The sequence below is a fragment of the Xiphophorus maculatus genome, chromosome 9 (genome assembly GCF_002775205.1).
Source record: "Xiphophorus maculatus strain JP 163 A chromosome 9, X_maculatus-5.0-male, whole genome shotgun sequence".
Taxonomy (NCBI): Eukaryota; Metazoa; Chordata; class Actinopteri; order Cyprinodontiformes; family Poeciliidae; genus Xiphophorus; species Xiphophorus maculatus.
Window position 1 is genome coordinate 30,791,958 of NC_036451.1, and position 27,785 is coordinate 30,819,742.

A 27,785-nucleotide genomic window follows, 5' to 3' on the forward strand; every position below is an offset into this window, starting at 1 on the left:
AACAGTTCACATCATTTAGGTTCCGCCGCGGACTAGAAATATTTGTTTTTATTTTCCTAATTGGTTTTTTTGTTTGTTTGTTTGTTTGTTTTTGCTTCATCTAAACAACATAAAGGTTTTCTGGTTGTTGAACAAAGTGTCCCATCCACACAGAGACTGAGAAATGTGCTTACTTTATAGCACATTAAAATAATACTAAAAGACAATCAAATATTAATACATTTAAAGAATGCTTCTTTTTCAGAACTACGTTATATATTTGGTGTATGTTTAAATTATACATTTAGTCCTATATTTGTAAGAACCTCTCTAAATGACTTCAAGAATAAAATGAGACAAGAAATACTTTTGCAAATATAATTAACTTAAATTAATATTAAAATAACACAAAATCAGTTATCATTAATAAAACAATGCTTTCCTGTTTGAATTAACACACAAACCAGTAGAACTAGAGTAAACTACTTCCTGCTCATCGCTGTGTCGTTCAGTGTGGAGCCCCCTAGAGGACAGAGAAGATTTTTCTCTTCCCACTTAGCGCAATATTTGCTGGTCTATTTTGTATACAGTCACAATGTCAATTTAAAATGTAAAATGTACTCATATTTAAAGAGCCTCAGTGAAAACGTGTTTAATCTCTTTAATCCAAAAATCGGATTGAAAATGAATTTATTCTCTGCATGTTTATGTCTGGTTGTATAAGGTTGAGATGGAAACGGCCCTTTAAACCATTCAGACCAACAAAATCAAAGACATAATCAAAACTGTCAAATGACTTTATTACCCGCGATAATAACTCAGAAAAAATATTGTTTATTTCTTTCCTTCTTATGAAAAGTTCCTGTTTCTATCAGGTTTGTGGTGAATTTCTATCCTAAAGAAAAAGATACAAAACTTCAGATATTTCACAAGATATTAACATAAATGGAAAAGGACAGCCTCGTGTTATAGCAGAAAGTATTATATAATTCATTATAATGAATGACAGTATTCATTATGTTATAACACATGAACTGATCAGAACTCGGTAGCCAGAAACAAACCGATTAAAAGATTTAAAGACAAGAACAAATACATAAACAAATATCTGATGTATTCATCATTTCACAGACCAACCGGTTTAGGAAACAGATTACACATAAATATTACTCAGGGTGAAAATAAGATTGTAAATTATCTGAATGAATGAAGATTTTCAGCTTCTCAAAGGTTCAAAGTTTGAACATATTCAGTAAAAATCATAATCCATAAACCTGCAGCATTAAAATGTAAAAAAAAAAAAACAGGAGAATCAGATTGTAGAGATTATGTTCCTTCTGATAGCAGCAACAATCACTGTACCACTGCAGACGGATGAACTTTAACCTCCAGGTTTTATGACAGAGATTATCCTTAAGCTACTGTAACAACATAATGAGTCTTATTTAACAATAAAACATTTCTATAAACACATCTGAAACTTCTTATCAAACTAAGAGTATCTGTTATAATGAATGTTTATACTTTAATCATGAGCATTTCTCAAACTAAATTAAAGTTTTACAATGTAGCTGAACGTATCCATTCATGAAATATCATCACATTTGTCTCCAAGCTGCATATGAAAAATGTATCAGTTCTTACTGGAGATTAAAAGACAAATATATTCAGCAAAATTATTTCAGAATCTGGGCGTGCCATGGTGGAGTAGCGGTTGCGCGACCCGTATTTGGAGGCCTTGAGTCCTCGATGCGGGTTCGACTCCCGGACCCGACGATATTTGCCGCATGTCTTCCCCGTTTCCTGTCAGCCTGCTGTCATATAAGGGGCACTAGAGCCACAGAAAGACCCTGGAGGGGTAAAACAATAATATTTCAAAAGGCTTTAAGCAATAATTGAGAATTATCCTTGAAAGAAAATGTATTTTTCAGTAACTAAGTTATCTAGGAAAATATAACAACAAAAAGGATAAGAGTTTATTCATAAAGTTACATTTTAAATACTTAGTAGGTCCAAGTCTTCTAAAACTTCCCACATTGAATAGCAAATAGTGTTTCTTGTGATCAAAGTAAAGCTTTATTAAAAAGGAACTTTGCCAAATATTAATACTTTACATAAAAAACTCTGAACAAAATACAGCATCAGTATTAAAAAAACATATTAGTTGATTTACAGCACAGGGGTCAAACTCCAGTCCTGGAGGCCCGCGGCCCTGAAACTTTTAGATGAGCCTCTGCTGCAGCACCTGAACAGAATAATTAGATTATTAAGGCTCTGGAGGATTGATCTACTGATCTATTGATCTACTGATCTACTGATCTACTGATCTACCCAAGGAGGAGGTCATTAAACCGTTTGGCTGATCTAAAACCTGCAGGACAGCGACTGGAGTTTGATCATCATTCAGGAACGGATTTCATCCAGGCTGCAGCAACATTTTAATTATTCAGACGTATTTAACCTCCTGCTCTGGTTTGGCAGAAACATTTTACCGCAGCTGCCTGCAGCGAGTTAGGAGAATATGGAAGATGATCTGAGTGGCAAAAGATAAAACATGGTTGATGTTATTTCTCACAACTTTACAAGGAAGATTTATAATTAATACTTTAGCTGATCGGTGCATTGACAGTAACCATCCTAGTTGAAAACAAAGAACATGTAGACATTTAAACACAGTGTTAGTAACTACTGAAGCAGGGAATTTACAACAGAGACACAGTGGTGAAGAGATTTCTGTTTTACTAACATCACTAAGTTGGACATCTCCACTCCGAACGCTCTGATCAAGTATTGATGAGACACTTTCTTATCCGAACCAAAGAAGTTGCACCGGGCCAGTCTTTGGGATTTTGGGAGCGGCCGCTCAGCCCGTCGGTACGGGACACTTTTCATGACACGTTTACCGGCTGCAGCAGCAGCGTCCTCAATCTGAGCCGATTCCAACGGACCCAAAACAAGAGACGTATGGTCTGCTTGAACTTCAGTAACATTAAATGTTTGTGCATCTTTTTATTTGCTGAATATGAATATGTGGTTTCTGCTCTACATGTGCTGTAAACTGCTACCTGATAAAGTAAACTGAATAACCTGGAGGTTTCTTAACCCTGAGTTTTTCTGTCGGGCCGAACCGTCGCGTTGTCTAGAAGGTTTTATCACAAGGAGCCTGTTTGGGTTTGAAGTCAATAATTTGAGAAAGATTTCTTGTATAATTTACATGAATGAAGGAAGTTGCTCCCTCAACTTCTTCAAACTAAATTAATTCCAGCCACATTTTTTGGTTGTGCTGCTGTATTTTAAAAATATTAATAAATGTTTCCAGAGGTCATCATAAGACTGGTTGACCTTTGATGACCTCTGGAAAAGTTTATTCATATCTTTAAAACGATAGCAGCACAAAAAGAAGATGTCGCCGCACAAATGTTTGACACCAGTTCAGTTTGAATTTGTAGACGGTAATAAAAACTCCTCTTTGTGTTTTTATTAAGAGCTAAATTACTACAGTCGACAAAATGTTCGTCACCAGGAAAGGCCTGGACACGTTTCCTACAAAGAACATGGCTTCTCACCTGTGTGAGTGTGAAGGTGACGAATCAAATCAATATTTTTTCTGAAAGATTTTTTGCACAATTTACAGGAATAAGGCCTCTTATCTTTGTGAGTCTTCTTGTGAAGAGCCAAACAACTCGGGTTGCTAAGAGGCTCACCTGTGTGAGCTCTGCGGTGACGAGCCAAATTACTACTGTGCTTAAAGGTTTTACCACAGAAGTCACAACAAAATGGCCTCTCATCCCAGTGAATCCTTCTGTGTCGAGCCAAATAACTTCTTTTACTAAAGGATTTATCACACAGTTCACAAGGATACGGTTTCTCGTCTGTGTGAGTTCTAAGGTGACAAGCCAAACTACTCTGGTTGATAAAATGTTTGTCACACAAGTCACAAGAATAATGCTCGTCAGTTGCGTGAGTTCTACGATGTTCAGACAAATTACTACTGTGTCTAAAGTGTCTACCGCACAAATCACAAGGAAACGGCCTCTCATCCCCGTGAATCCGACTGTGTCGAGCCAAATAACTCCTTTTATAAAAGGATTTATCACACAGATCACAGGGATACTCCAACTCGTCTGTGTGAGTTCTAAGATGATCAGCCAAACTATTTTGGTCGATAAAATGTTTCTCACAAAGGTCACAAGAATAATGCTTGTCAGCTGCATGAGCTTTATGATGACGAGCCAAATTACTGCTGTGTCTAAAGGTTTTACCACAAAAGTCACAAGGAAACGGCCTCTCATCTCCGTGAATCTTTCTGTGACGAGTCAAATACCTCTTTTTACTGAAAGATTTATCACACAGTTCACAAGAATACAGCTTCTCATCAGTGTGAGTTTTAAGATGATCAGCCAAACTGCTATGTTTGCTAAAAGGTTTGTCACACAAGTCACAAAAATAAACCTTTTTACCCGTGTGAGCTCTCCGGTGATGGGCCAGATTGCTACTGTGTCTAAAGGTTCTTCCACAGAAGTCACAAGGAAACGGCCTCTCATCCCCGTGAACCCTTATGTGACGAGCCAAATAACTCCTTTTATTAAAAGATTTGTGACACAGTTCACAAGGGTAAGGTTTCTTGTCTGTGTGAGTCGTAAGGTGGTTGGCCAAGCTACTATGCTCGCTGAACTGTTTGTCATTCAAGTCACAGGAATAAGGTTTGTCAGCTGTATGAGCTTTACGGTGATGGGCCAGATTACTACTGTGTCTAAATGTTCTCCCACACAAGTCACAAGGAAACGGCCTCTCATCCCCGTGAACCCTTATGTGACGAGCCAAATAACTCTTTTTACTGAAAGATTTGTCGCACAGTTCACAGGGATACGGTTTCTCGTCTGTGTGCGTTCTAAGGTGTAGCGCTAAAGCTGATTTCCAAATGAAACCTTTTCCACAAGTTAGACATAGGAAAGGCTTTTCCTCTTTATGGGTTTTAAGGTGATAAATCCAATTCTTACGAGCTGTGAAAGATTTGTTGCACACGTCACAACAATATGTGTTCTGGTCGCTTCCTTGCTGCTGTGGGTTCAGTTCTTCAGGGGAGCTGAGTGGGACAGGCTGGTTGGTGTTTGGTTCTGGATCAATGTTGTCATGAGTTGGAGTCACCATCGAGGTTTCAGGCTCCTGCTTCGCCTCAAGTAGACCTTCATCCTGACTGTTGAAGAAATCCTCCGGTTCTGCTTTAATCTCCACAGATTCTGTTTCCTCCTTTATAATCTGCAGCTGTTCTGGTTCGTTGTGGATCTTTTCCCCATCAGCCGGAGTCACCGTAGAGACGCTGGTCTCCTGCTGCACTGAAAGCTGTCTGTCCTGAAAGACCCACACTTCAACACGTTCTGCTTTCTCAGGCTGAGGTTCTGGTTCCTCGTTTGGATCACTCGCCTGCTGTGGTTCTGCTTCTTCCTGTTCCTCCTTTATTTGTAAATCGTTTAGCATCTCGTCGTCAGGAATGGAGTTTCTGTCTCCAGTTATCAGAAGGCGATCAGGAAGTTCTTCACAGGTAGCAACAGACATGATGCAGTGGAAGACCTGAGGAAACCAAGACCAGCAGAACGCTGTTAAAACAGTGACTAGAAAGAGTTAAAAGTTCACAAATGTGAATAAGGTTTAATTACTGAAACATAGCTTGTAGAAAGACCCATTTTCGCTTGAGGAGGATTTATTGAATTTCTGTCTTTCTCTTTCGATGCTTAAAGAATAGTTTCAGGCGTTTGGCCAACCAAATGAAAGTTACTGGAAAACTGGACTGCTATGATTTTTGGGAGGTATAAAGCTCTTGTGATGTCTGCTGCTACCATCACTTGTTCTGCTGACCCAGGTCAATGAATCCATTACTGCTGCATTCGCCTCAGAAGCAGCTCCAGCAGAAGCTGCATCATGACTAATCATGTGTACTTACTTATATCCTCTAAAAAGGAAAATGTTCTTTCTGAACTGAGGATGCTGAAAGTTTCACCTGTGATTGAACTGGCCTGGCCTGCTAGTCCCAGCCTCTCCGATGCTAATGCTAGCTAGCACTCCGGCCTATCATCAGTCAGATCAGTAACTGACGACAGATTGCATGAAGCCTCCTGTGACTGGGTGAGTTATAGTTTTAATACATGGAAACAATAATTAATGTAGACCTTAGTTAAACAGATGTCCATTTGAGGTATAGTTTATGTTCATATGTTTTGCAAATGTGGCTTAATAGTTTTTTCACAGTGTTTTTAAGAGTTAACTGTTCCTGGTTTTGTTTGGACTTTTGATGTCTCAGCTTTATATTTTTGTTTACCAGCTTCTCTTATTTCTAGGTATGTTATTGGTTATTATTGGTTATTGGCTTTTAGGATTAGAAAACTATTGGTTATCTGTGTCAAAATAAAGTTAACATTGTAATAACTTTTTTATAACCTGACAATGAATCCCATCCTGTTCTTACACAATGAGAAGAACTGTAAAAAACGTGAGTTGATTTTATTACTGCTCTTCAACAGTTTCTAGTTTAATGCTTCTGTTGTTTGCAGGTTTTTGAAACTCAACACTTTAATGGAGCATCTTTCTAACTTGTTTCTTAAAGGGAATTCCTTGTTCAAGTAACATTTTCCTATTTTCCTCTGAATTGTTATGATCATTAAATTATTTTCAGTGTCTTTAATTTCCCCTGATAAGCTGCAGAAAGAAATATTAGTGGATAAATAACAGATATTTGGCCATTTAATTTCAGCCCTAAATATTTGTTTTATCTCAAGTTAAACTTGTTAGTTGCTTTATTAGTTTTTGTTACAAAAAATGTTTTACTGGTTGTTATAAAAAATGAAAAAGGTTCCAATCCATTCAAAAACTGAACATGTGTGATGGCTGTAGACGGCTAGCGTTAGCTGATGTCAACCAAGCGCTTTGCTTCATTATCTGATGCAGATACAGCAGCTTCACTTACCTTCTTACGTTTTTCCCAAACATCAGTGTTGCAGCATTTCCTGTCCATCTGCCTCAGAAAATCTCCGCTTGCTCTTACTGGAACGATGCTGCTGGAAGAAGTACGACAATTTGGGCAAATATGAACATAATGTTCCAGTACCAATTATATCATGATTATGATTATTTTGACAGCCCTAATTCTGAGTGTGCTTTGTTTTTTAAACCCCAAAGAGCCCCGGCGGGCGGTTAATGAACCAGGCGCAGTTCTGCTGCAGGCTTCTTCCAGTTAAAGGAGTTTTCCTCTCCACTGTCGCTACATGCATTTCCAGTTGGAGTGAATGCTGCGAGTCAGAAAAACTTTTAACCAAACTGAATAATAAACAAACTTAATGCATTGTTTAACAGCTAGCATCAACTTAAAATCTGTCTGTATGATTTGATTAAATTGGATTGCTTCTTGTAAAGTGCCATGACCCTTACATTTAAAATGGATTCAGAATGCACATATGGCAGATATTACCTAATGGTATTTTACCAATTAGTTTCTTTAAAAGTGATAAAATCATTCTGGGTTTGGGTTGACAAAATGTTTTTGTTCCTGAGGAAGGAAACCAGAACATACAGGTCAACGGGAATCCTGGGGCATGAATGTAAACTTCTGATTCTGAAGACAGTAAGAAATAAATCTGACACGTTCAGTCATTAACCTAAAACAACAGAAGTTTAGTCTGATTTAGCTTTTACGTGTCTTCTGCCTGCACAAAGCAACCAAAATCCCAGAGTTGCTGGCTAACAAATAATGTTGGTTAAACCAATGAACATGATCAGACCAGTCAGAGTAACAATGCTGGGTCAGAGCCAAATAAAATACCCGGAAGTCCGGAGAATCTTGTTTCTTCATTGAGGAATATTTTTCACACCGGTTTTTATCTACTGTTTCCAGTTTCTCAAAACTATAAATGAAAGAAAACAAATAAATATAAACGATGCAAATAATGGAGCTGGACGGGTCCTGCTTCCTCCGCGATATCAACTAGTTCCCTGTTTTCAGTGTTGGTTCATTCAGAACCGAACAGCTAAAATACCTGGCGGTTCTGGGCGGAAGGATTCTCTCTACTGATTAAACTAAGACGTCGTTACTACAGACACTGAAATATTCAACTCACACCGCAGAAAAGGTCTTTAAAACGACGATAAACAGAAGGTAGCTTGGGAGCTAACGCTGCTAGCGCCTCATATCCGCCGGAAGTCTCTGTATGAGACTTCCGGCGGAAACAGTAGTGGCCTCTTTAGTTCCGCCTTCAGCTGCAAACGTTTGTTTTTTTCCCTCAAGTTTTAGCTTTCATTCCAGACATGATTGTATTTTCTGAAAGAACTCAGAATAATCTAATAGAAATATTAAAACATTTAAATCTTTATTTGAGCAAATATTTTACATATATTGACAAAAGAAAAATTTATATGAAGTAAAACATGCAATTTGTGCAAAATATAGTAACTTCAGTAAAATATTCTATTCTGTTATATACAATATATTTAAGTGCATGTTATTTCACTACATATTTTGTGCATATGAATGTAGTTTAGAATTTAGTTCTAGTGTTTTATTTAGTATTCAGTAGTTTCAAGTCAACTTTAAAAAAACTTATTAAAAAATAGTTTGAAAATAAGAAGCATCTTCAAGTGTGATGTTTTTAAATGTATCACTTATTTATACTTTAATTGAACAGAGAAAATAGTAAAAAAAAATAATCCATACAAAACAGTTTTTTTAAACATCAACTGAAATGTAATAAAACAAATCAAACATTTTTATAAAAAATGATAATGAGAAGTGATAAATGATTAAACAAATATCCATCCCTAAACTCAATTCTAAACGTAAGAACTGCTATGGATTATAAATGTTTACTCCAGTAAATTTTGTTAATTAAAGCTTAAACCTAATGTAAACATTCAATTTCTCAGGAAAGTTTCAAACAAAAGTTTGATCTTGATGTAATGTAACATAATGATGTTAACATACGGTAAGAATGTTTGTAAAATCTTAACTAAACATATTCAGACAGATTAGAGATAATCTCAAAGAAAATCTGAACTCCAAACACGTTGATCTGAGGATCTTCATGATCTCAAAGGATGAACAAATAAAACCACGACTGTTTTCTGGCTGAAAATACCTAGAAAAAACCAACAAGCTGTTTAGACTGAAGTCATGAGTTTAGTTCATTAGTTTTCTCTTCAAAAATGTCGAGCCTTTTACTTTGTTTTGAAACTTTTGTATTTTGGAAAGAAGTTTCTATTCTGTATACAAGTTTTCTGATGAAGACGCTACAACTCCAAATTCTATTATTCTATTATCCAGGTTATTAAATCCTGATAATCAGTTGATGTCCTTACTTGGGAAATAACAAACTTTGTTTTCTAACAAATTTTCAGTTTATTTCTACAATATTTACATTGAATTTCCACAAAGAATGACACTAAGAGAATTAGTAAAATGCTTTTAGATCTCTTCTCCTGTCCTGTTGGAATCTGTCTGCAAATTTTATTTTTTCCATCGATTTCTGTCCCACAGAAGTAAAAAAAAAAAAAAGTTCCATCAACTTTGGGCTACATTTTATGTTAATTTTTATTTTAAATCCTAACAATAGAAATAAAATGGTGGTTCTTTATTTATACATTTTCTATAGTAGATATTTCTCATTTTTTTGCAGCTCAAGATATTTATATCTCGTAGAGCACTTCTGGATAGATGCAAACTACATCTCGTTGCTTGTACTTGTGACAGTGCAATGACAATAAAGTTGAATTCTATTCTATTCTATTCTATTCTAATGAGTTTTATTGGTCTGAGAGTAAAATTGTCTTTAGGTTGTTAAGGTTGCAGATTGTTGCCCTGATTAGCTGGAGCTGCTAAGCTTCTGTTGACAAAAACTTCAAAAACTAACAAACTGGCATAAACTGATTTTGATTTTACTGCATTATAACTAAAATGCAAACCTATTTGATGAGACTGATTTAATGATGAATTTCTTTATGAATCAGCTTTGCTCTGCATAACTTCTTAACATTTGTAGTGAAATTCTGACTTTCAACTTAAACTGAATTACATTAAGGTTAAGTTTTTCGGGGCGTGCCGTGGTGTCGTAGCGGTTAGCGCGACCCATATTTGGAGGCCTTCAGTCCTCGACGCGGCCGTTGCGGGTTCGACTCCTGGACCCGGCGGCATTTGCCGCATGTCTTCTCTCCTTCCCCGTTTCCTGTCAGCCTACTTTCGTAAAAAGGGACACTAGAGCCCACAAAAAGACCCCCTGGAGGGGTAAAAAAAAAAAGGTTAAGTTCTTCAGGCCAAACTCCAGCAGCTTTTACAGGTCACAAGGACACGGCGTCTTGTTTTTGTGCATTTCAAGGTGATTAGTTAAATCAATATTTCTTAGGAAAGATTTCTTGCATAATTCACAGGATTAAGGCCACTTTTCTTGGCAAATGTTTTTGTGACGAGCCAAACTCCCTTGGTCACAAAAATCACAAGAATAAACCTCAACACAAGTGAATTTTATGGAGCCGAGCAAACTGCTGGTGTGTCTAAAAGCTTTATCACACAGATCACAGGAGTAAGGTTTCTTACCTTCGGGAAGTTTAGGGCAACGTGGCGCAGACATACTTCGCAGGAAGGATTTCTGTCATAATTTACAGGAATGTGGCCCCTCATCTATGTGAGTTTTCCTGTGATGAGTCAAACCACTGCAGTGTCTAAAGTACTGATCATATAAATCACAGGAGTACAGCTTCCCGTCTGTGTGCACCCTGAGAGTGGCTTTCTGCACGACTGACAGGCAGAGCAGAGACAAACACAGAAACACTGATTCAGGAGTACTTTCTGTGAAAAAGGAGAAGTACTTATTGATAGCAGTAGCTGCATTAGGAGCTTCATATAGGAGAGGAACTGTTAGTTAGTTTTCACACCTATAGAATGAAAGAGAGTACATTTCAGTATAATCAGCCTGGCGGGCCACCAGGCTATACCTGCGCCCCCACCAGGCAAAGCAATGTTTGTTTATAATTATAGGATATTTATACCCCAGTAACAGTGATAGCAACAGCAGGCTCTTTAATCTCTTTAGAGACTAACAAGCTCTGCAACGAAGTAAAAGAACGTAGCAGAGTGAGGAAAAGTGGTTGTTCTTTCCTCTGGTCTAAGCATATAGCCGCATAACAACAGATAGTGCAGGATAACTGAGTTTTCCAGCCATTTTTTCTTACAGGAAAGTTTTTTAAGCCGAGTTGTAAAAGTATTTAGAGTTTCTGCCTCACTGATTAAACCAGAGCTGGTTCCAGAGGAACTGGAACTGAAATATATTCCTCTTGTTCTACTCTTTCTGAAGCATACAGTACTACAATATAACATTTTTGTTATATTTCTGACTTTATGAATCTTTAGAACCAAAGATAATCAAACAAGGCATACAAATCCTGGCAGAAATCAGGCTTTTCAGCATAACCCGATGTCTGCATAATTTCCATTCTGAAATTAATTGTCCAAATTGATTCTGTTGCTTCAATCAAAGTGAAGATCAAGTCCAGTAGGACGAATGGTCACATTAGGTTCATAATTTATCAAAGCAGCTGGTCTACTCTGATGCAAACCTGGTTTAAGACGTTTTGATTCCGTTGTGATTCGATACATGAGACTGATATGTTGATGTACATTAATTTAATTTACTGGAGCTTTAATCCACACAACATCCAGACTGTTAATACATTTTAATGGTTGTCATGTAGTAAATACAGAGAAATGTTATTTTGATATTTCACTTCATGCATCATGTGTGGAAACCCAAAGTAAAGCATTTATTGCGACAATGCATTACAGGTTTTCATCTCTCAGAAATCATTCCATAATCGGTATTGTGTTTTCGTAAACATCACTCCTGACAAACTGCTCAAAAGAACAAAAACAACAAATTTTGATATTCTCCACTGAAAATCCACCTGAGAGTAAAGAGTTTTATCAACCAGAACACCACAGGGCTTCAGATCTGATTTAGAAAACTTTTACAAATTGTCAAAAAAACAGTCACAGAAAAAGGAAACAGCAACAACAGACATGCTTCCCACAGATAGAGGAAAGGCTTCTATTTTGTGTTCATTCTGACATGGTAATTCAAACTACTTTTATGGCTGAAACCTTTTCCACAGGTTCCACATGAGAAAGGTTTGTCTCCTGTGTGAATTCTCATATGTACATCCAAGCTATGTTTGTGCCTAAAACACTTTCCACAGGTCCCACATGAGAAAGGTTTCTCACCTGTGTGCGTTCTCATGTGGCCTTTCAAAATATTTTGTTGACTGAAACATTTTCCACAAGCTTCACATGAGAAAGGTTTCTCACCTGTGTGCATTCTCATGTGCTTAAGCAGATTAGTTTTTTCAATAAAACCTTTTCCACAGGTTTCACATGAGAAAGGTTTCTCACCTGTGTGAGTTCTCATGTGGCTTGTCAAATGACTCCTTTGATTGAATCCTTTCCCACAGGTTATACATGAGAAAGGCTTCTCTACTTTGTGAATTATCATGTGGCTACTCAAACTACCCTTTTGACTGAAACCTTTCCCACATGTTTCACATGAGAAAGGTCTCTCACCTGAGTGAGTTCTCATGTGACTAATCATATTGCCTTTTTGGTTGAAACCTTTTCCACAAGTTACACATGAGAAAGGCTTTTCAGCTGCATGAATTCTTTTATGAATAGTTAAATCGCTGATACATTTGAAAATTTTCCCACACGCTTTACACTGCTTGGACATTTTACCTTTGTGTATTTTCCTGCCTTTCATTCCTCTCTCTACATCGTCACTTTGTCCTCTATTTTTCTGAGCTCTCTTCTGCTGCTGATCATCTCTGCTGGAATCTGACGCCTTGTGAGTCTTTATATTCTGGTATTTTGCTTTTGGGAGGTTCTGGATCAGGATTTTGTTTTCACTGATTTCAGGTTGGTGGTGATCCGTTTCATCATCAGAAAACTTTAGGATTACGGTATCAACGTTTTGCTCCAGTACGTCCTGGTTTTCATCCTGACTGATGCCCTCAGCCTCTTTCTCTCCCATCAGCTCAGGTCCTGATCCATGATCATCTGCCTTCACTTGGTTAGGTTCTAGTTCAGCTGGTTCCTCTTTGAGTTCCGGAGATTTAGAATCAGTTCCCTTTACTGTATCCGTCTCCTGCTGTAGTTTGTCCTGGTTTCTATCCAGACTGATGTCTTCTACCTCAACCTTTACCATCTGCTGAGATTTTGATAGGCGATCATCTTCCTTCATTTGTTTCAGTCGTAGTTCTACTGGTTCCCCTTTTATTTCAAGAGATCCAGAATCTGTTTCAATTGACGTTTCCATTTCTTCTTTCTTTACAAACTGCTGAGGTTCTGATTCATACTCTTCTTCTTTTACCTGTATAACTTCTGGTTCCTCTTCCTCTGCTCTTTTGGGTTTTGGAGATTTGGATCCCCTCTGGTCAAGAACAGAAATCTCTTGTTGGTTGAAGATAAAATGCAGAGCAAGAATATCTGGCTTAATAATAGACATAATTTTGTGGCAAATCTGAAAAAGGGAAAAACACAACATGTAATTTAACCCTAAATAACTAAAACCTCTCATGTTAGTTTGTTGTACTGTCCACCACTCTCAGTTATTTGATTTATCTGATTGTGTTAAATATTAATAAGATAATTACAGCGGGGGGTTTTAACAATCATGCAGACACTGAAAGTTGTAGACTACATGAAATCTTAACTGCTGTCTATGACTCCCTTGGTTTTGCACAGACCTAAACTTTTCCCTTCATCCTCTGGATCTATTTCAGATCAAATACATTTCTTCATCTGCTTCTGAATAAATGACAGTATTTACCTGTAACACTACCCTCTGTGCATTTCTGATAACCACTGAAATTAATTTCACTGAATACTCCAAACCTGTGGGAAAATTCCATAACAGTTTATATTTATGCTAATTTATATGCACAACAGAAACCAATTTGGTTCCAATATGTTGGTGTGGTGACACCACAAACAATGTCCAAAAATGATGACTGAAGGTAGATCTACTTCTCTATACCATAGTGTTTTATTGCTTAAACAATATTTTACAATTAACTGTAAATTAAATTAAATTTAAATGAAAAAAGAAATGAAATCCACATTTCAGCAAACTAATATTTAGTTACAGTTCTGTTAAAGAACTATTAAGATCCAACGGTGATGTGATCAAAAACTGTTAATATTCAGCCATTTTATTTTAAATATAGTCGAGTTTCCATCAGTAGATTAAAAGGTCTTTTTCTATTTTACATTTACTACAATCTAATAAAACTGTTTTACTGAAACGTTACTCAGCAGGATGTTTCCTCTTTAATGTAAGTTAACTGGATGGAAACCTGCCTTCATTGTCTTTTGGAGATTTCTGAATCATATCCATGTTGAATTGAAGAAACTGTGATTCCAACATAATGCACATTTAAGCAGACATTAATAAATAGTTGTCCATCTCCCTGATGTCCAAGCAGCAGGGGGCGCTGTAGCAAAAACAACATATCTATATTTGAATGTCTGATTAATATTTTGGCAATATTTTCATGGAATATCTCAACCTTAAGGCCAGAGAGAAGAATATGTATTTACAGTGTTAGTAAATAATCCCATCTCTCAGCTGTCTATGGAGTTTTAATAACTAACCTCAGCAACGTGTCGAAGCCTCAACAAAGCCTGGATCAGAAAACCCAACCCGGAGGTTCGGAGATGATTTGGGTTTTCCAGCCGGTATCCAGCGGTCTGAGCTGATGGTCGAGCTCTTCCTCCAACTTGTTGGATATTTCTCCAGCAGCAGTTCGTCTCTCTGATTAATTTCTCTCTGATGAAGAAGCTGTTGTTGCTGAAGACACTGAAACTTTCAGCTCAAATCATCTTTTTAACTTCGTTAGTCAAGAGGCGGCCTGGAAGCTAGCGCTGCTAGCGCTGCTAGCGCCGTGTTGTTTACTTCCGCAGGAAGTATCACATGTTGATCTACCCCAGAAACAGACAACACGTTTTAAGTTCCGCCTCCAACTGGCGGAACTTGAAACATGCGAATGCGATTTTAATATGAGATAATTAGATAGAAAGAAGGTTAAGGTTGTAGAAATTTTGAAAAAAGAAAGAATTTCATTTAATAAATATACCACAGGAAGATTGAGAAAGCAAAAATAAGTCGATTTTTTTAAAAACCTATAAAAACGGACATTTTGATCCACCCTCCATACAAAATGAAAGGTATTTATATAGTGTTGTGACTATTTGTCCAAAACTCAAATTCAAAAATCAAAAAACTTAAGAATTAAAGGTGATCAAAACAAAAAGTGAATAGAACTCAAATAGCCACCTGATGCACTGTGGGTTTCTGGCTTAAACAGTCCAAAAAGTCAAACATTCAAAAATTCAGTTCTTTCTTTGTTTTATTCCATAGTCAGGCAAACAAGTTACAGGCATCACAGGATTCTGCTGGTTGTCCTGCTCTGATTCCTGCAGCTGTTCTCTGACTGATGACTGGTAAAAAACCTCCTGACCACCCCGTCCATAATGAGCTGCCTAAACCCAACGTATTCATACTGTGAAACACCCAGGGCCCAAACTGAAATTAATTAACTAATTAAGTGAATCACTAACCAAAAACCTATTATAAATAACTAGAATTAAACAAAAAATCTAATTATAAATCAGCCAGAAAATAAGCAAATAAAAATAAGCTAAATAAACTACTTTAAGCCTCGTCACCGGAGTCCACTACCTGTCCTCTGAACAGGTGTTACATCACAATCTGTGACTGCAGGGGGCGACAGCGTGCAAGTACGTCACAGATTATGATGATTATCACAATCTGTGACCAGTGGGATTTTAGCTATTTGAGGGTTAAATATTATTTAAAGTGAGACATGACTGTAACAAAGAGGTGGCAGAAACACTAAAAACTACCAGAGCACTTAGAATCATTTCTTAATTGTTTTCCAATTTATTTGGTAAACAAGCCCCTCCTCCACTGGAGAGAGTGGAGGAGAGGGTGGATGGATGGATGGATGGATGGATGGATGGATGGAGGGAGGGAGGGATGGAGGGATGGATGGATGGATGGATGGATGGAGGGAGGGAGGGAGGGATGGATGGATGGATGGATGGAGGGAGGGAGGGAGGGATGGATGGATGGATGGAGGGACCCTAGCAAATCTTTATAAGCAGAGTTACACACACACCATCCATCAGTCCTTGTTTGTATCTTCAAAATGTTAACATACTGTAACTGAGGGGCTCCTGGTTCAGCAACTGTCCAATGGAAGATGAACAAAGGAGGAATTATCTTAATGTTTCACAACTCATTTTTTCAGATTTGTCACAACAAATACAGAGCCAATGCAGATCCAGAATGCCTTAGGTCGGGTCGAATTGAAATTTCAGTCTGCTCTGAAGTCTCACCGATTCATCTCTGTTCCTTCCGATCATCCAAATTAGTGTCGCCGTTTCGAAACGAGCAACTTCTCCAACATTGACTCCGGTGCAGATTGCTGAATAAGCTGTCAACGTTTCCAGGTAACAACGTGAACACTGTAAAACCCCATTAGTTAGAGGCGGAACGTAAAACGACTTGACCGCTTCTGGGGTAGATCCTCATGTGACACTTCCGGCGGAAGTAGCCAACACTGAGCTAGCAGCGTTAGCTTCCAGGCTTCTTTGTGTTTATCGGCGGTTAAAAAGCGGCTTTGCTGGGTGAGCTGAATGTTTAAGAGTCTGCGGTAACAATATCTTCGGTTAATCTTCATAGAGAATCGATCAGAGAGAGAATCGATCAGAGAGACTAACAGCAGCACCGGAGGAGGAAGGATCGATGATCAGCCCGGATCCTCTCGGAGCCTCCAGGTAGAGTTTGCTGATCCAGGCTTTACTGGAGCTTCGACCTGCTGTTAGTTTCTGTTTTACAATTTGATTTAAATCTCTGTTTGGCTCATATTAATGAATCTTCAGTACTTTAGATCTATAATATCTTAACTGAATAGAATAGAATAGCAGCAGCCTTTATTGTTCCGTAAAAGTTCTTAACGCGTTAAAAACAATAGAAAACAAGATGAACAATTACAACAATAGCAGTAATAATGTTCTGTACAAGATTATAACTGTGCAGTTATAAATAAAAATATCAGACACGTGACGTCACTTTTCCAAAAACGTACATAACATAAACCCATTTCATCGCTGGTTCGGCCTCATTACGTTACAATGAAATGTAACGTAAATGTGGTTGAAATGTCTGTTGTGCTGAAGCTGCGGCCCAACATGGCCAGTAACTAATGATGCTTATCAAACAACCTGCTGAGAGTCAAACTAAGATTCAAATGTTTAGATGTGAGTTTGGCTCAGATCTAATCTCTGAAACATCTTTACAAAAACTGACTAAAAACAAACTTTAATAAGTGACTCCACTTGATCAAACTCCTCATAAATATTGACTTATTGCAGTGGCTCTCAATACAAGTTATGTGTTATTTAAATTATAACCTAAGTTGCTTTAAACCTTTTTTCTTTTTGTTTTTCCATGTCCTGGATGGTTGAACCTATAAATATGTAGAAATTGAATATCTGGGAAGTTTCATAACTGGATCAGCACCAGAAAAATATTAAGATTTTAATTAGTGGTTTTAAAGGCTCTACTCCTCTTCAGCTGCAGTGGCCCCTCTGCTCTGGCTCCCACACAGAGCTGTCTGCTAGTAACGCTAAATAAATATAGATAAATATGATTGAAATATTGGCTACCTTTGACAGAAAAAAGAGCCCATGTACAGCACCTTCTGATAGTATTCCTTGAATGTTTCTACCTTTTGCTGCTTTTCAGGCTTCAAACATAAAAATCTAAAACTTTTATTATGTTGTGAAGAATCAACAAGTGGGACACAATCGTGATGTGGAACAAAATTTATTGGATATTTTAAACTTTTTTAACAAATAAAAACTGCAAAGTGGGACGTGCCATTTTATTGGCCCCTTTACTGTCAGCAAACTCACTGCAGAAGTTCAGTTTGGATCTCTGAATGATCCAACGTTGTCCTAAGTGACTGATGATGGTCAGTAGAATCACCTCTTTATAATAAAGTATAAATGCAGCTGCTCTGTGATGGTCTCACATCATGAAGACCAAGGAACACCAGCAGCTCCGATACTGTTGGGGAAGTTTAAAGCTGGATTTGGAAAGAAAAAGATTTCCCAAGCTTTAAACACCTCAAGCAGCAGTGAGCAGGCGATCATATTGAAACGGAAAGAGTATCGGATCAAATCCACCAAGACCCGGCCGTCCTCTAAACGTTCATCTGGAACAAGGAGAAGATCAGAGATGCAGCCAAGAGGCCCATGATCACTCTGGATCACTCTGGATCTACAGAGATCTACAGCTGAGGTGGGAGAGTCTGTCCATAGGACAACAGTCAGTGGTAAACTGCACAAATCTGGCCTTTATGGAAGAGTGGCAAGAAGAAAGACATTTCTCAAAGAGAACCATAAAAGTCTGGTTTAAAGTTTGACACCATCCACCTGGGAGACACAGCAACAGGGAAGAAGTTGCTCTGGTCAGACATGTTTCCATAAAAGCAACACAACTCATCACCCTGAACACATCATCCCCAGTGTCAAACATGGTGGTGGCAGCATCATGTTCTGGGCCTGCTGTTCTTCAGCAGGGCAGGGAAGCTGGATGGAACCGAATACAGAACCGTTCTGGAAGAAAACCTGTTGGAGTCTTTAAAGACCTGAGACTGGGACGGAGATTTACCTTCCAACAAGACAAAGATCCCAAACAGAAAGCAAAACCTACAATAGAATGGTTCACAAATAAACGTATCCAGGTGTTAGAATGGCCTAGTCAAAGTCCAGACCTGAATCCAATGGAGAATCTGTGGAAAGAGCTGAAAGCTGCTGTTCACAAGCTCTCCATCCATCCAACCTCACTGAGCTCCAGCTGGTTTAGGGAAGAATGGGCCAGAAGTTCGGTCTCTCCATGAGCAAAACTGATGGAGTCGAAACGAAGCCACTTGCAGCTGCAACCGCAGCAAAAGGTGGCGCTATAGAGTATTAACGCAAGGCCCAATAATATGGCACGTCCCACTTTGCAGGTTTTATTTGTTAAAAAAGTTTTAAAATATCCAATAAATTTCGTTCCACCTCACGATTGTTGTTGATTCTTCACAAAATAATAAAAATTTAGATTTTTATGTTTGAAGCCTGAAAAGCAGCAAAAGGTTGAAAAGTTCAAGGGGGCCGAATACTTTCACAAGACACTGTAGATCAGTTCTGCTCATTTTGATTTAAGGCAATGAAATAAACTGCAGTCTGATTTTTATGAATGTTTCTTCCTCTTGAGCAGTGAAATAAATAAAATGTGTTTCGTGTCTGTAAGTATTTATTACTGGAGGGTTTGTTGTTGCAGAGCCACAGCTAACAGCTAACAGCTAGCTCCTCTCTTCAGCGGCGCTGACGGAGCCGGTACCGTCCGCAGCGCTGCTGAACGGCAGCTGGGTCGGATATCAGACAGCAGGAGGAGCTGAATGGATTAATATCTTCTGGCTTTTGGTGGCTGAGTTGGTGGAGTTTAGCCATTTTCTCTGGAGTTGTTTCAGCGAATGGTGTTGTGTTGATGTGCAGATCAACCCTTTAATTTGTCTCATTTTCTCTGCTAAGCAGATTCATTCAGACTGGAGTTCAGGTGGTTCCGCCGATTGTTGATGTTGGACATCAACCTGAAAAATACAATCAATTAATATGTTTGCAGGTTCATGTTAAGAAAAGTCACAATTTTTGATAACAAAATTTGCACCAGGATGATGCAGCTTGTCAGCCGTATCATAATAGATGTATTGTGCAGAAGTGCATTGGAAACACTTTGTTCACATGATCAGCAGCTGGACGTTACCACGCTCAGACGGCTGCACAGATTTGTGACGCTCATCTTATTATTAATGATTATAATGGTGTTAAGTTGTGCATCATTCATGGCTGTTTTCACATTTATTGCCTCGTTCATATTAGTCTGGATGTTTGCAGTTTTGTGGAGCGAAGCTCGACGTCGTTCATATAAATATATTTATGTTACCTGGACATTAGCAACGGGACGGATGGACAGGAAGAGCCTGCCTAAAACTACCTGGATGTCAGACAAATTGTCTTTCTGATTATTTCCAAATGAACCCACAACCTGCGACTCATTACATTTGCTAGAGACTTTAGAAGAAACGAGCCCAAAGCTGCTTGTAATAATCGGACTTGGCGACAGAAACTTCCTGTTTTCCGTGGATCTTCCTCCACCGTTCATGTTTCTGTCGCATAGAAACAGCAGCGACTTCCCAAGATGCGTCGAGGAAATCCAATTAAATTACTAAAGAAAACAGTAATGCACAGTGATTACTAGATTATTGATCTAGTAATCAGTAATCTGATTACTGGATTTGAAATAGTAACGTGTTACTGACATCACTGATCAGTTCATAAAAAGTTGTTTCATTCCAACCTGTTGAATCCATAACTAATGTAAAAACATCAGTTACAGTTTCCCCAAAACGCCGCATGTCGCCGCTCCCAAGAGGCGGGGCTTGTTGCTCCTATGCCTGAATGAATCGTCTCCTCTGATTGGCTGATAGATGAATACAGCTCATGTTTACATCCATTCCTGCCAAAAATTTTTATGAGATTTTGTGTGAACAAGCGTTTTCACATGAGTTTAATTTATTTAATAAAAACGCCCCTCCTCAGGGTTTCCCCCAGTAAACCTGCTGAGCCCGGCGGCCATGTTGTTGTATTAAAGATGTTAAGTAGACAGGAAATGTAAAAATATTACTGTTACAAGAAAACATGGCCAGTGAAACGATATTTAAACCCACAACTAGTCCTAAAAACAACAAATCCAATTAAAATGAATATTAATTATTTGCACTTTTGTTTAATCCAAAATAAGTCAGCATCTCCATCGGGCCCCCAGGGCTTCAGGGGCCCCATAAAGGCTAATATTTGAACCCAGATATAAAATGCAACATTTGTTTATCAAAGCTGCAGAATTTGGTTTAATGGTTTCAACATAAATTCAAAGATTTTAAATTGTTTAACATTTAAATGTAAGATTTTAAGGAGCTGGCAAGTTTACTTTGTAAAAGTTCAAACAACAATCTTCATCGTTAGATTGTTTTGTTACCATAGCAACAGTCTGATGCTGTGACTTTGAGCCGTTTGTTCTCAAAAACAAATGAATAAACTGTAATTATAACTGATTGTTTTTGGTTTGGCCAGTTAATCTACTCTCTCTCTCCCAGATTAAATCCAACCCAGAAACTGTTAGAGGTGCTGATGGTTTTAGCAGCAAGAGGGGCCCCTAGGTCAGATTCTGCCCCAGGCCTCATGCAGCCTTGGACCGGCCCTGCAGGATGAGTTCAATCTGCTGCACTGATGCAGAGATGAGCAACAAACGGAGATTTAATTGAATGTTTCTAATGTTTCTTTAGCAGCTCTAACATTTCTGTCGGTTGAGTTTTTAAAACACAGAAACTGTTTTGGTTGCTGGAGTTTATGGGACGAGAGTTTCAGATATTTTCCACATTAACTCTTTAGTATGGGCAGCGTGTAGAGATGGAAATGCTGCATAATTCTTTGTTCACAAAGATAAATCATTCTCTTCGCTCCTCAAAGCTCCTCAGAAAGCCACTACAAGTTATTCCTGCGGTTCATTGAGCTGCACAACCAGAGCTAACACGGCGGTTTAAACTCTGACCTGGAGAATCTTCAATGTAAGTAACAAAGCACAGCGCATGGCCCCTGGAGGCAGGGCGCTATACCTACCCCCACCAGCAGGCGGCACCCTGCTACAGAGACGAGCTGGGCTCCTGAAGTAGAGAAAAGGGACATTTGAGGATAAATCTAAGATTTGAATCCTGTTAGTAATTCAGACGGATTCTGGAGGGAGAATTAATGTCTGGACCTCGGTCTCAGAGTTTACATACAGAGTGTCGGTGGTTCTGATGGACCAGGGCCAGGTGGTTCTGATGAGATGTAGCATTGTTTTGGGTTTTCAGAAGAGAAGAAACATCAGACCCTGTTTGTGTGGGAAACAGAAACATGTCTGGTTCCATTCACGGCGCCGTCACTGGTCTTTGGTTTTTCTCTGTGTTCATATTAGGAGGTAATCGTGTTGACGTTGCCTCTTAGCTCCTGTTGATGTTTGGAGGCAACGTCATTGCCAAAGTCCTAGTTTCCTGTTGAAGTGCAGCAAAACTTCTCCAGGTGAGTCCAGCAGAGTTGGGCCTCTGGTTAACCCCAAAGACTCAGAGTCCAGGTAAAGAACAGTCTGTTCTGTTCTTTAGTAGCATAAACGGCCCATCTAAACAGATTATCTAGGCCTGGTTTACAGCTACAGTTTTATCATCTCAGTATTCCTGGATCCTTGTCCCTCTGTTTCAGGTTGTGCATCACCAGTAGCTTTAACGCTGTGGTCACTTTGACTATAAACAACACAAACCTTGGTCTGCCCTGGTGTTTGCACAAAAATTTCAACTGAACAGCATGCGCCAACCATTATTTGTATCTTCAAAATGTTTGATTTCCTTCAGCTGAGAGGCTCCTGGTTCAGCAACTGGTTCACTGAAAACAGAAGGAACCTGCTGTTGTTGCTATTAAGCTAAAAATGTTAATTTTATATTTTGTTTCTCCTTTTTCCCCCAGATTTGTCACATTATGTCTGCCATTAAGCAAGATGTTCTTGCTCATCATTTTAACCTCAACCAACAAGAGATCTCTGCTCTGGATCCCCGGGAAACGGAATCTGAAAAAATCAAAGAGAGCGAAGAGGAACCAGAACTTCCACAAGTCAAAGCAGAGGAATACGGATCAGAACCTCTGCAGATGGTAAAGGAAGGAGAGCAGATAATATTGAAGCAGGTAACAGATGACTTAACAGAAACAGATTCTGCATCTGTTGAAATCAAAGAGGAACCAAAGGAAGTAGAACTGCAACAAATGAAGGAAGAAGATTGTCAATCAGGATCTCAGCAGATGGTCAAGACTGATGAAGGTATCAGTCAGGATGAAAACCAGGATGTACCAAAGCAAGAGACTGATACATTTATGGTAACAGGTTCTGGATCACTTGAAATCAAAGTAGAACCAGAGGAACTAGAGCTGCAACAAATGAAAGAAGACGATCGCCAATCAGAATCCCAGCAGATGGTAAAGATTGAGGCTGAAGGCATCAATCAGGATTATAACCAGGAAGTACTGAAGCAGGAGACGGAAACATTAATCCTAACTGCGTCTAATAATGAACCAGATCAACAACAACCAGAACTCAGTGGAAACCAAATGTTCTCGCACCAGCAGAGAGTTGAGAAAACCAGAGGTGAAGGTGACAATGCAGAGAAAGGCGTGAAGGACAAGGAAATTTACAGATTAAAAAAATGTAAACAATGTAACGTATGTGGGAAAAGTTTCAAATTAAACACTGAGTTAACAATCCACATGAGAACTCACACAGGTGAGAAGCCTTTCTTATGTGTAACCTGTGGAAAAGGTTTCAGTCAAAAATGTAATTTGAATAGCCACATGGGAACTCACACAGGTGAGAAACCATTCTCATGCGAAATCTGTGGGAAATGTTTTCGTCAAAAATATATTTTGATTAGCCACATGAGGACTCACACAGAGGAGAGAGCTTTCTCATGTGTAACTTGTGGGAGAACTTTCCGTCACAAGTGTAGTTTGAATAATCACATGAGAACTCACACAGGTGAGAAACCTTTTGCATGTATAACCTGTGGAAAAGGTTTCAGTGAAAAAAATACTTTGATTAGGCACATCAGAACTCACACAGGGGAGAAGCCTTTCTCATGTAAAATCTGTGGGAAATGTTTTCGTCAAAGACATATTTTGAATACCCACATGAGAGTTCACACTGAGGAGAGACCTTTCTCATGTGCAACTTGTGGAAAAGGTTTCAATCAAAAAGCCAATTTGAATAGCCACATGAGAACTCACACTGGTGTGAAGCCTTTCTCATGTGCAACCTGTGGAAAATGTTTCAATCAAAAAATCCACTTGGATAACCATGTGAGAATTCACACAGGTGAAAAGCCTTTTTCATGTGAAACCTGTGGAAAATGTTTCCGTGAAAAGCATGTTTTGAATACCCACATGAGAACTCACACAGGTGAAAAGCCTTTCTCATGTGGAACCTGTGGAAAATGTTTCCGTGAAAAGCGGATTTTGAATAGCCATGTGAGAATTCATACAGGTGAGAGGCCTTTCATATGTGGAACTTGTGGGAAATGTTTTGGCCATAAAAATAGTTATACTTACCACATCAGAACTCACAAAAGAGAAACCTTCCACCCATCGTACTTGTCCTAATGATGCCTGTTCCAGCTCTAATTTGACATGCGGTAAAATTTTGTTTCAAAGAAGCAATTTAACGTTCCCCATAAGTTGGACAGTTTCTGTCAGCAGAGTGTTCAGAAAAATTACTCTATTAACATTAATGACATGTTTGATGGTTTGTAGTTGATAAAGGACCAAATTCTTACAATAGAGTTGAAATCATGCATGATGTGAAATAAAAGGACAAATTTCTCTGTGTTTAATTATCGAAATGCATCAACACTGAATGCTGTGTGGATTAATGCTGCAGTCACATCATTTTATTAATGTGATGAAAACTGTAATAAATTCTCAAATGTTTTTGCTTGATCTGTTTTTTAACAGATTGTGTTTAAATGATGGATGTCAAATCTGCTGTGAAACGATAAAATGACTTTTTTCTGTATTTAATCAGTTATTGAATTAATGCTGCAGTAAATTAGATGGATGAACATCAGAAGGTCAGTCTGGTCCAGCTGAGTCAGTGTGGAGGAAAGAGAAGTAGATCCAACCATCTGCCGGTTCGTTTCCCACCGGGCCGCTTTGAATGCAGATGAGAAAATATTTTGTCACATCGTAATTTTTACATAGAATTAGAAAATACTTTCTGCATGCCTTAACTGAGCAGAACTTTATCAAAGGTATTTTAGTAGCTTATGAATTGTTAATACACACATGCTTTTACATCTGGAAATGCTGCACTATTGGCACACGCTATTACTACTAATACACACTATAGACTGTAAAAGAAGAAAAAAATTCAGAAGGGCACATTATTTTTGTCCAGAAGGCAAAGAGAGAAAAGGTGAAAAATAAAATACAATTTAAATAAGAAGTGGAAATCATTTGTGAATTTCTCACCAACTGCAAACGGGAAGAAAGCGTCCAACGATCGACCACAGCCTTCAGCTTTCAGCCTGGACACAAGCGAAGAACAAGCAAAGTTACGTCTGCAGGGGGAATAAAATAAACTTGAAGTTCAGTTCAGCAGCATAAAAACAACTGAAAACTTCAGCTACTTGAAATGAACTTTATGTCTCCACAAAACCAGCTCAGAGTAACTTAGGGGGATGACCAGGAGGACCCCTGCTGGCCTGGAGGGTTTATTTATTTTATGTGGATATTATTAATATGTGTGATGAACCAGCTGTAGAGTTCAGTCTCCCTTCAACTACATTCGGCTTCAAGTGACTGAAGCCACGTTTTGTTTTCTAGAAGGAGCTTTTTCTATTTAACACATTCAAACATTTTCATTCAGAAACAGTAACTGAAGTTTTCTGAAATTTAAAAGACTTATGAGAAAAACAATGAACAATAAACCTTGAAGGGGATCAATATGTGTCACATAGTTCAGGTTGCTGTTTAAGTTCTACTGACAAAAATAGAGTAAGAGAAGCAAGACTTTTCCAAAAGCATGTTTTGAACAGCCATGAGTTCACACTGAGGACAGGGAACCTGGGAAAAAGGTTTCAGTGAAAAATCTAGTGTGATGAAGAACACGGGAATTCACGCAGGTGAGAAACCTTTCGCATGTGGAACCTGGGAAAAAGGTTTCCGTCATAAAAGTAGTTTGACGTACCATGTCAAAACCTTTCAGATGTCATACATGTAGCTGTGACTTGTGGGAAAAGTTTAACTCAAAGAAACAGTTTTACATCATCCTTGAAACTTAAGGGCGGATGTGCAGAATGTGGGACACACTGCGACCTCTAACCTTCAGCATGAAGGGCATCTGAAGGAGACGAGGAGGAAGAGGATTGGGACAGGGCCTGCGTTTGGTCTCGTGTGTTTCTGGGGCGTGTTTCAGTGTAGCACTGCTGGAAGTAAACAACAATGCGCTAGCAGCATTAGCTTCCAGGTTTCTTAGAACAATTTCTGCTGTGTGAGCTGAATATTTGAGTCTGGAGTAACAACTCTGGTTTATGACTAACTGCTGCTGCTGGAGAAATATTCAACTACATCGTAAACAAGAGATGGATCATCAGATCTGACAGCTGGATTAAAAATCATCTCAGAACCTCCAGGCTTTACATGCTGCTGAAGTTAGCTTCTGATTCACATCTTGATTCTTTAGTTAATGAATCTGAACGAGTTTTAATTCGCCGTATTTCAAACTTGAAATACTTTGAAAGTTTAAACCTGAAATTGATCATTTGATAACCAAAAAAAACCCAAAACAGTTTGTATTTTATGAAACCTGTGAAAGCTTTCAGATAGTTTGAGTTTAGGGATTCAAACTGCATAAAACCACATTAGAGCCGATCGACGTTGAAATCATCAACATCTCAAACCTGGAGTTTGGAAACAATTCATTCAGTTTTAGTTCAGACCTATGGAGGATTATTTACTAACATATGTGGCAACCTGGGGTGGATTTTCTTTATTATGAAACCCAAATACAGAATATTAAGGTTTACAGTACTGGAAACCAACAAGTGGAATAACTGCAGGAAAATGTAACGTAATTAAGACACAGGTGAGTTCTGCTGGCAGGAGGAGACAAGACTCAAAAGGTTCTACAAAAATGTATTAAGCTTCAATATGTTTTTAAATTAACAATAACCTGGAATTGAATGGTTAAAAAACGGGAATCCATTTTAACAAAATTGATTGTAATAAAATGTTTAAATTTCAAAGGAAACTGAGGCTTAGCAACGGGGGAAGTAGTGAGGAAAGGAGCAAAATCCAGTGAAGAAAACGGTTCTAAACAAAACACACAAGAAAACACTAAACCACAGCAGCCTCAGTCCCTGAAAGAAAAGCAAAAACGAAACAATATGAGTAAAACTGATACAATAGCACTACAATATTGCACTTTATCCCATTAGCAGTGCCTGTAGCGGCCTCTTGGAGTGAACAGCCAGACGCAGGGAGTTCCAAACGGCTGCGGTTTATTATTAACCCTTCTTGTCTGACACCGTGAAAACTGCCGCATAAACAAAGGATACATGATGTATAAATAAACATAAATGTTCACAAAACACAATTGCGCACATTCCTACCTCGTTCTGGTTTCCAATAGCGCTATTTTACAGATTTTCTTTACTTTTTCCTCAGGCTCTAACGCTGACTCGGCGTGGTTAGCAAAACAGGAAGTGCCCAACACAAAATACGCGAAGAAGAACTCTACCGCTCTTTAAAATAAATTCACAAATCAACCACTAAGTGTCACTGTGGTACCAATGAACAAAAAGAAGAATTTCACCATTTAGTAGCTATTTACAGTGCCATCAATGCTCCGGCAGCGGGGGAAAGTTCAGGTTGGTCTTTTAAAACATTTCTTTATAGGCAAAACAGCAGCGAGTATCAATCCATCAGGAGACTAAAAATAGAGCAGATTATTAATACAACAATATAACTTACAGCAGCTGCTTACCTGTGGCTTGGCAAATTACCGCACTGCCAGATA

At 38.5% G+C, this 27,785-nt stretch overlaps 2 protein-coding genes and 1 long non-coding RNA gene across 11 annotated transcripts; 1 reads left to right on the forward strand and 2 right to left on the reverse strand.

Annotated features, from left to right (window-relative positions):
• Positions 1 to 2,036: 2,036 nt before the first annotated feature.
• On the reverse strand, positions 2,037 to 14,944 carry LOC111609627 (zinc finger protein 883-like). 8 transcript variants are annotated; one of them, XM_023338975.1, is made up of 4 exons: positions 14,654 to 14,944; positions 12,737 to 13,520; positions 6,941 to 7,028; positions 5,463 to 5,550 (listed from the first exon to the last, which is right to left on the reverse strand). In XM_023338975.1, the coding sequence occupies exons 2-3, from the start codon at positions 13,503 to 13,505 to the stop codon at positions 7,015 to 7,017; spliced, it is 783 nt and encodes a 260-aa protein (XP_023194743.1). In that variant the 5' UTR covers positions 13,506 to 13,520; positions 14,654 to 14,944; the 3' UTR covers positions 5,463 to 5,550; positions 6,941 to 7,014. The 8 variants fall into 8 exon arrangements, with proteins under 8 accessions (XP_023194741.1, XP_023194736.1, XP_023194735.1 ...); XM_023338973.1 differs by lacking the exon at positions 14,654 to 14,944 and having other exon boundaries at positions 2,037 to 5,550; positions 12,737 to 12,813; XM_023338968.1 differs by lacking the exons at positions 12,737 to 13,520; positions 14,654 to 14,944 and adding an exon at positions 8,088 to 8,183 and having other exon boundaries at positions 2,037 to 5,550.
• Positions 14,945 to 16,232: 1,288 nt separating this feature from the next.
• Positions 16,233 to 24,699, forward strand: LOC106700346 (zinc finger protein OZF-like). Of its 2 annotated transcripts, none has more exons than XM_023338986.1 (2): positions 16,233 to 16,861; positions 22,691 to 24,699. In XM_023338986.1, the coding sequence occupies exon 2, from the start codon at positions 22,703 to 22,705 to the stop codon at positions 24,368 to 24,370; it is 1,668 nt and encodes a 555-aa protein (XP_023194754.1). In that variant the 5' UTR covers positions 16,233 to 16,861; positions 22,691 to 22,702; the 3' UTR covers positions 24,371 to 24,699. The 2 variants fall into 2 exon arrangements, with proteins under 2 accessions (XP_023194754.1, XP_023194755.1); XM_023338987.1 differs by having other exon boundaries at positions 16,851 to 16,904.
• A 125-nt stretch (positions 24,700 to 24,824) lies between these two features.
• On the reverse strand, positions 24,825 to 27,466 carry LOC111609645. The gene is made up of 3 exons (XR_002753237.1): positions 27,379 to 27,466; positions 25,238 to 25,293; positions 24,825 to 24,917 (listed from the first exon to the last, which is right to left on the reverse strand). It is a non-coding gene; the product is annotated as an uncharacterized LOC111609645 (long non-coding RNA).
• Positions 27,467 to 27,785: the final 319 nt, after the last annotated feature.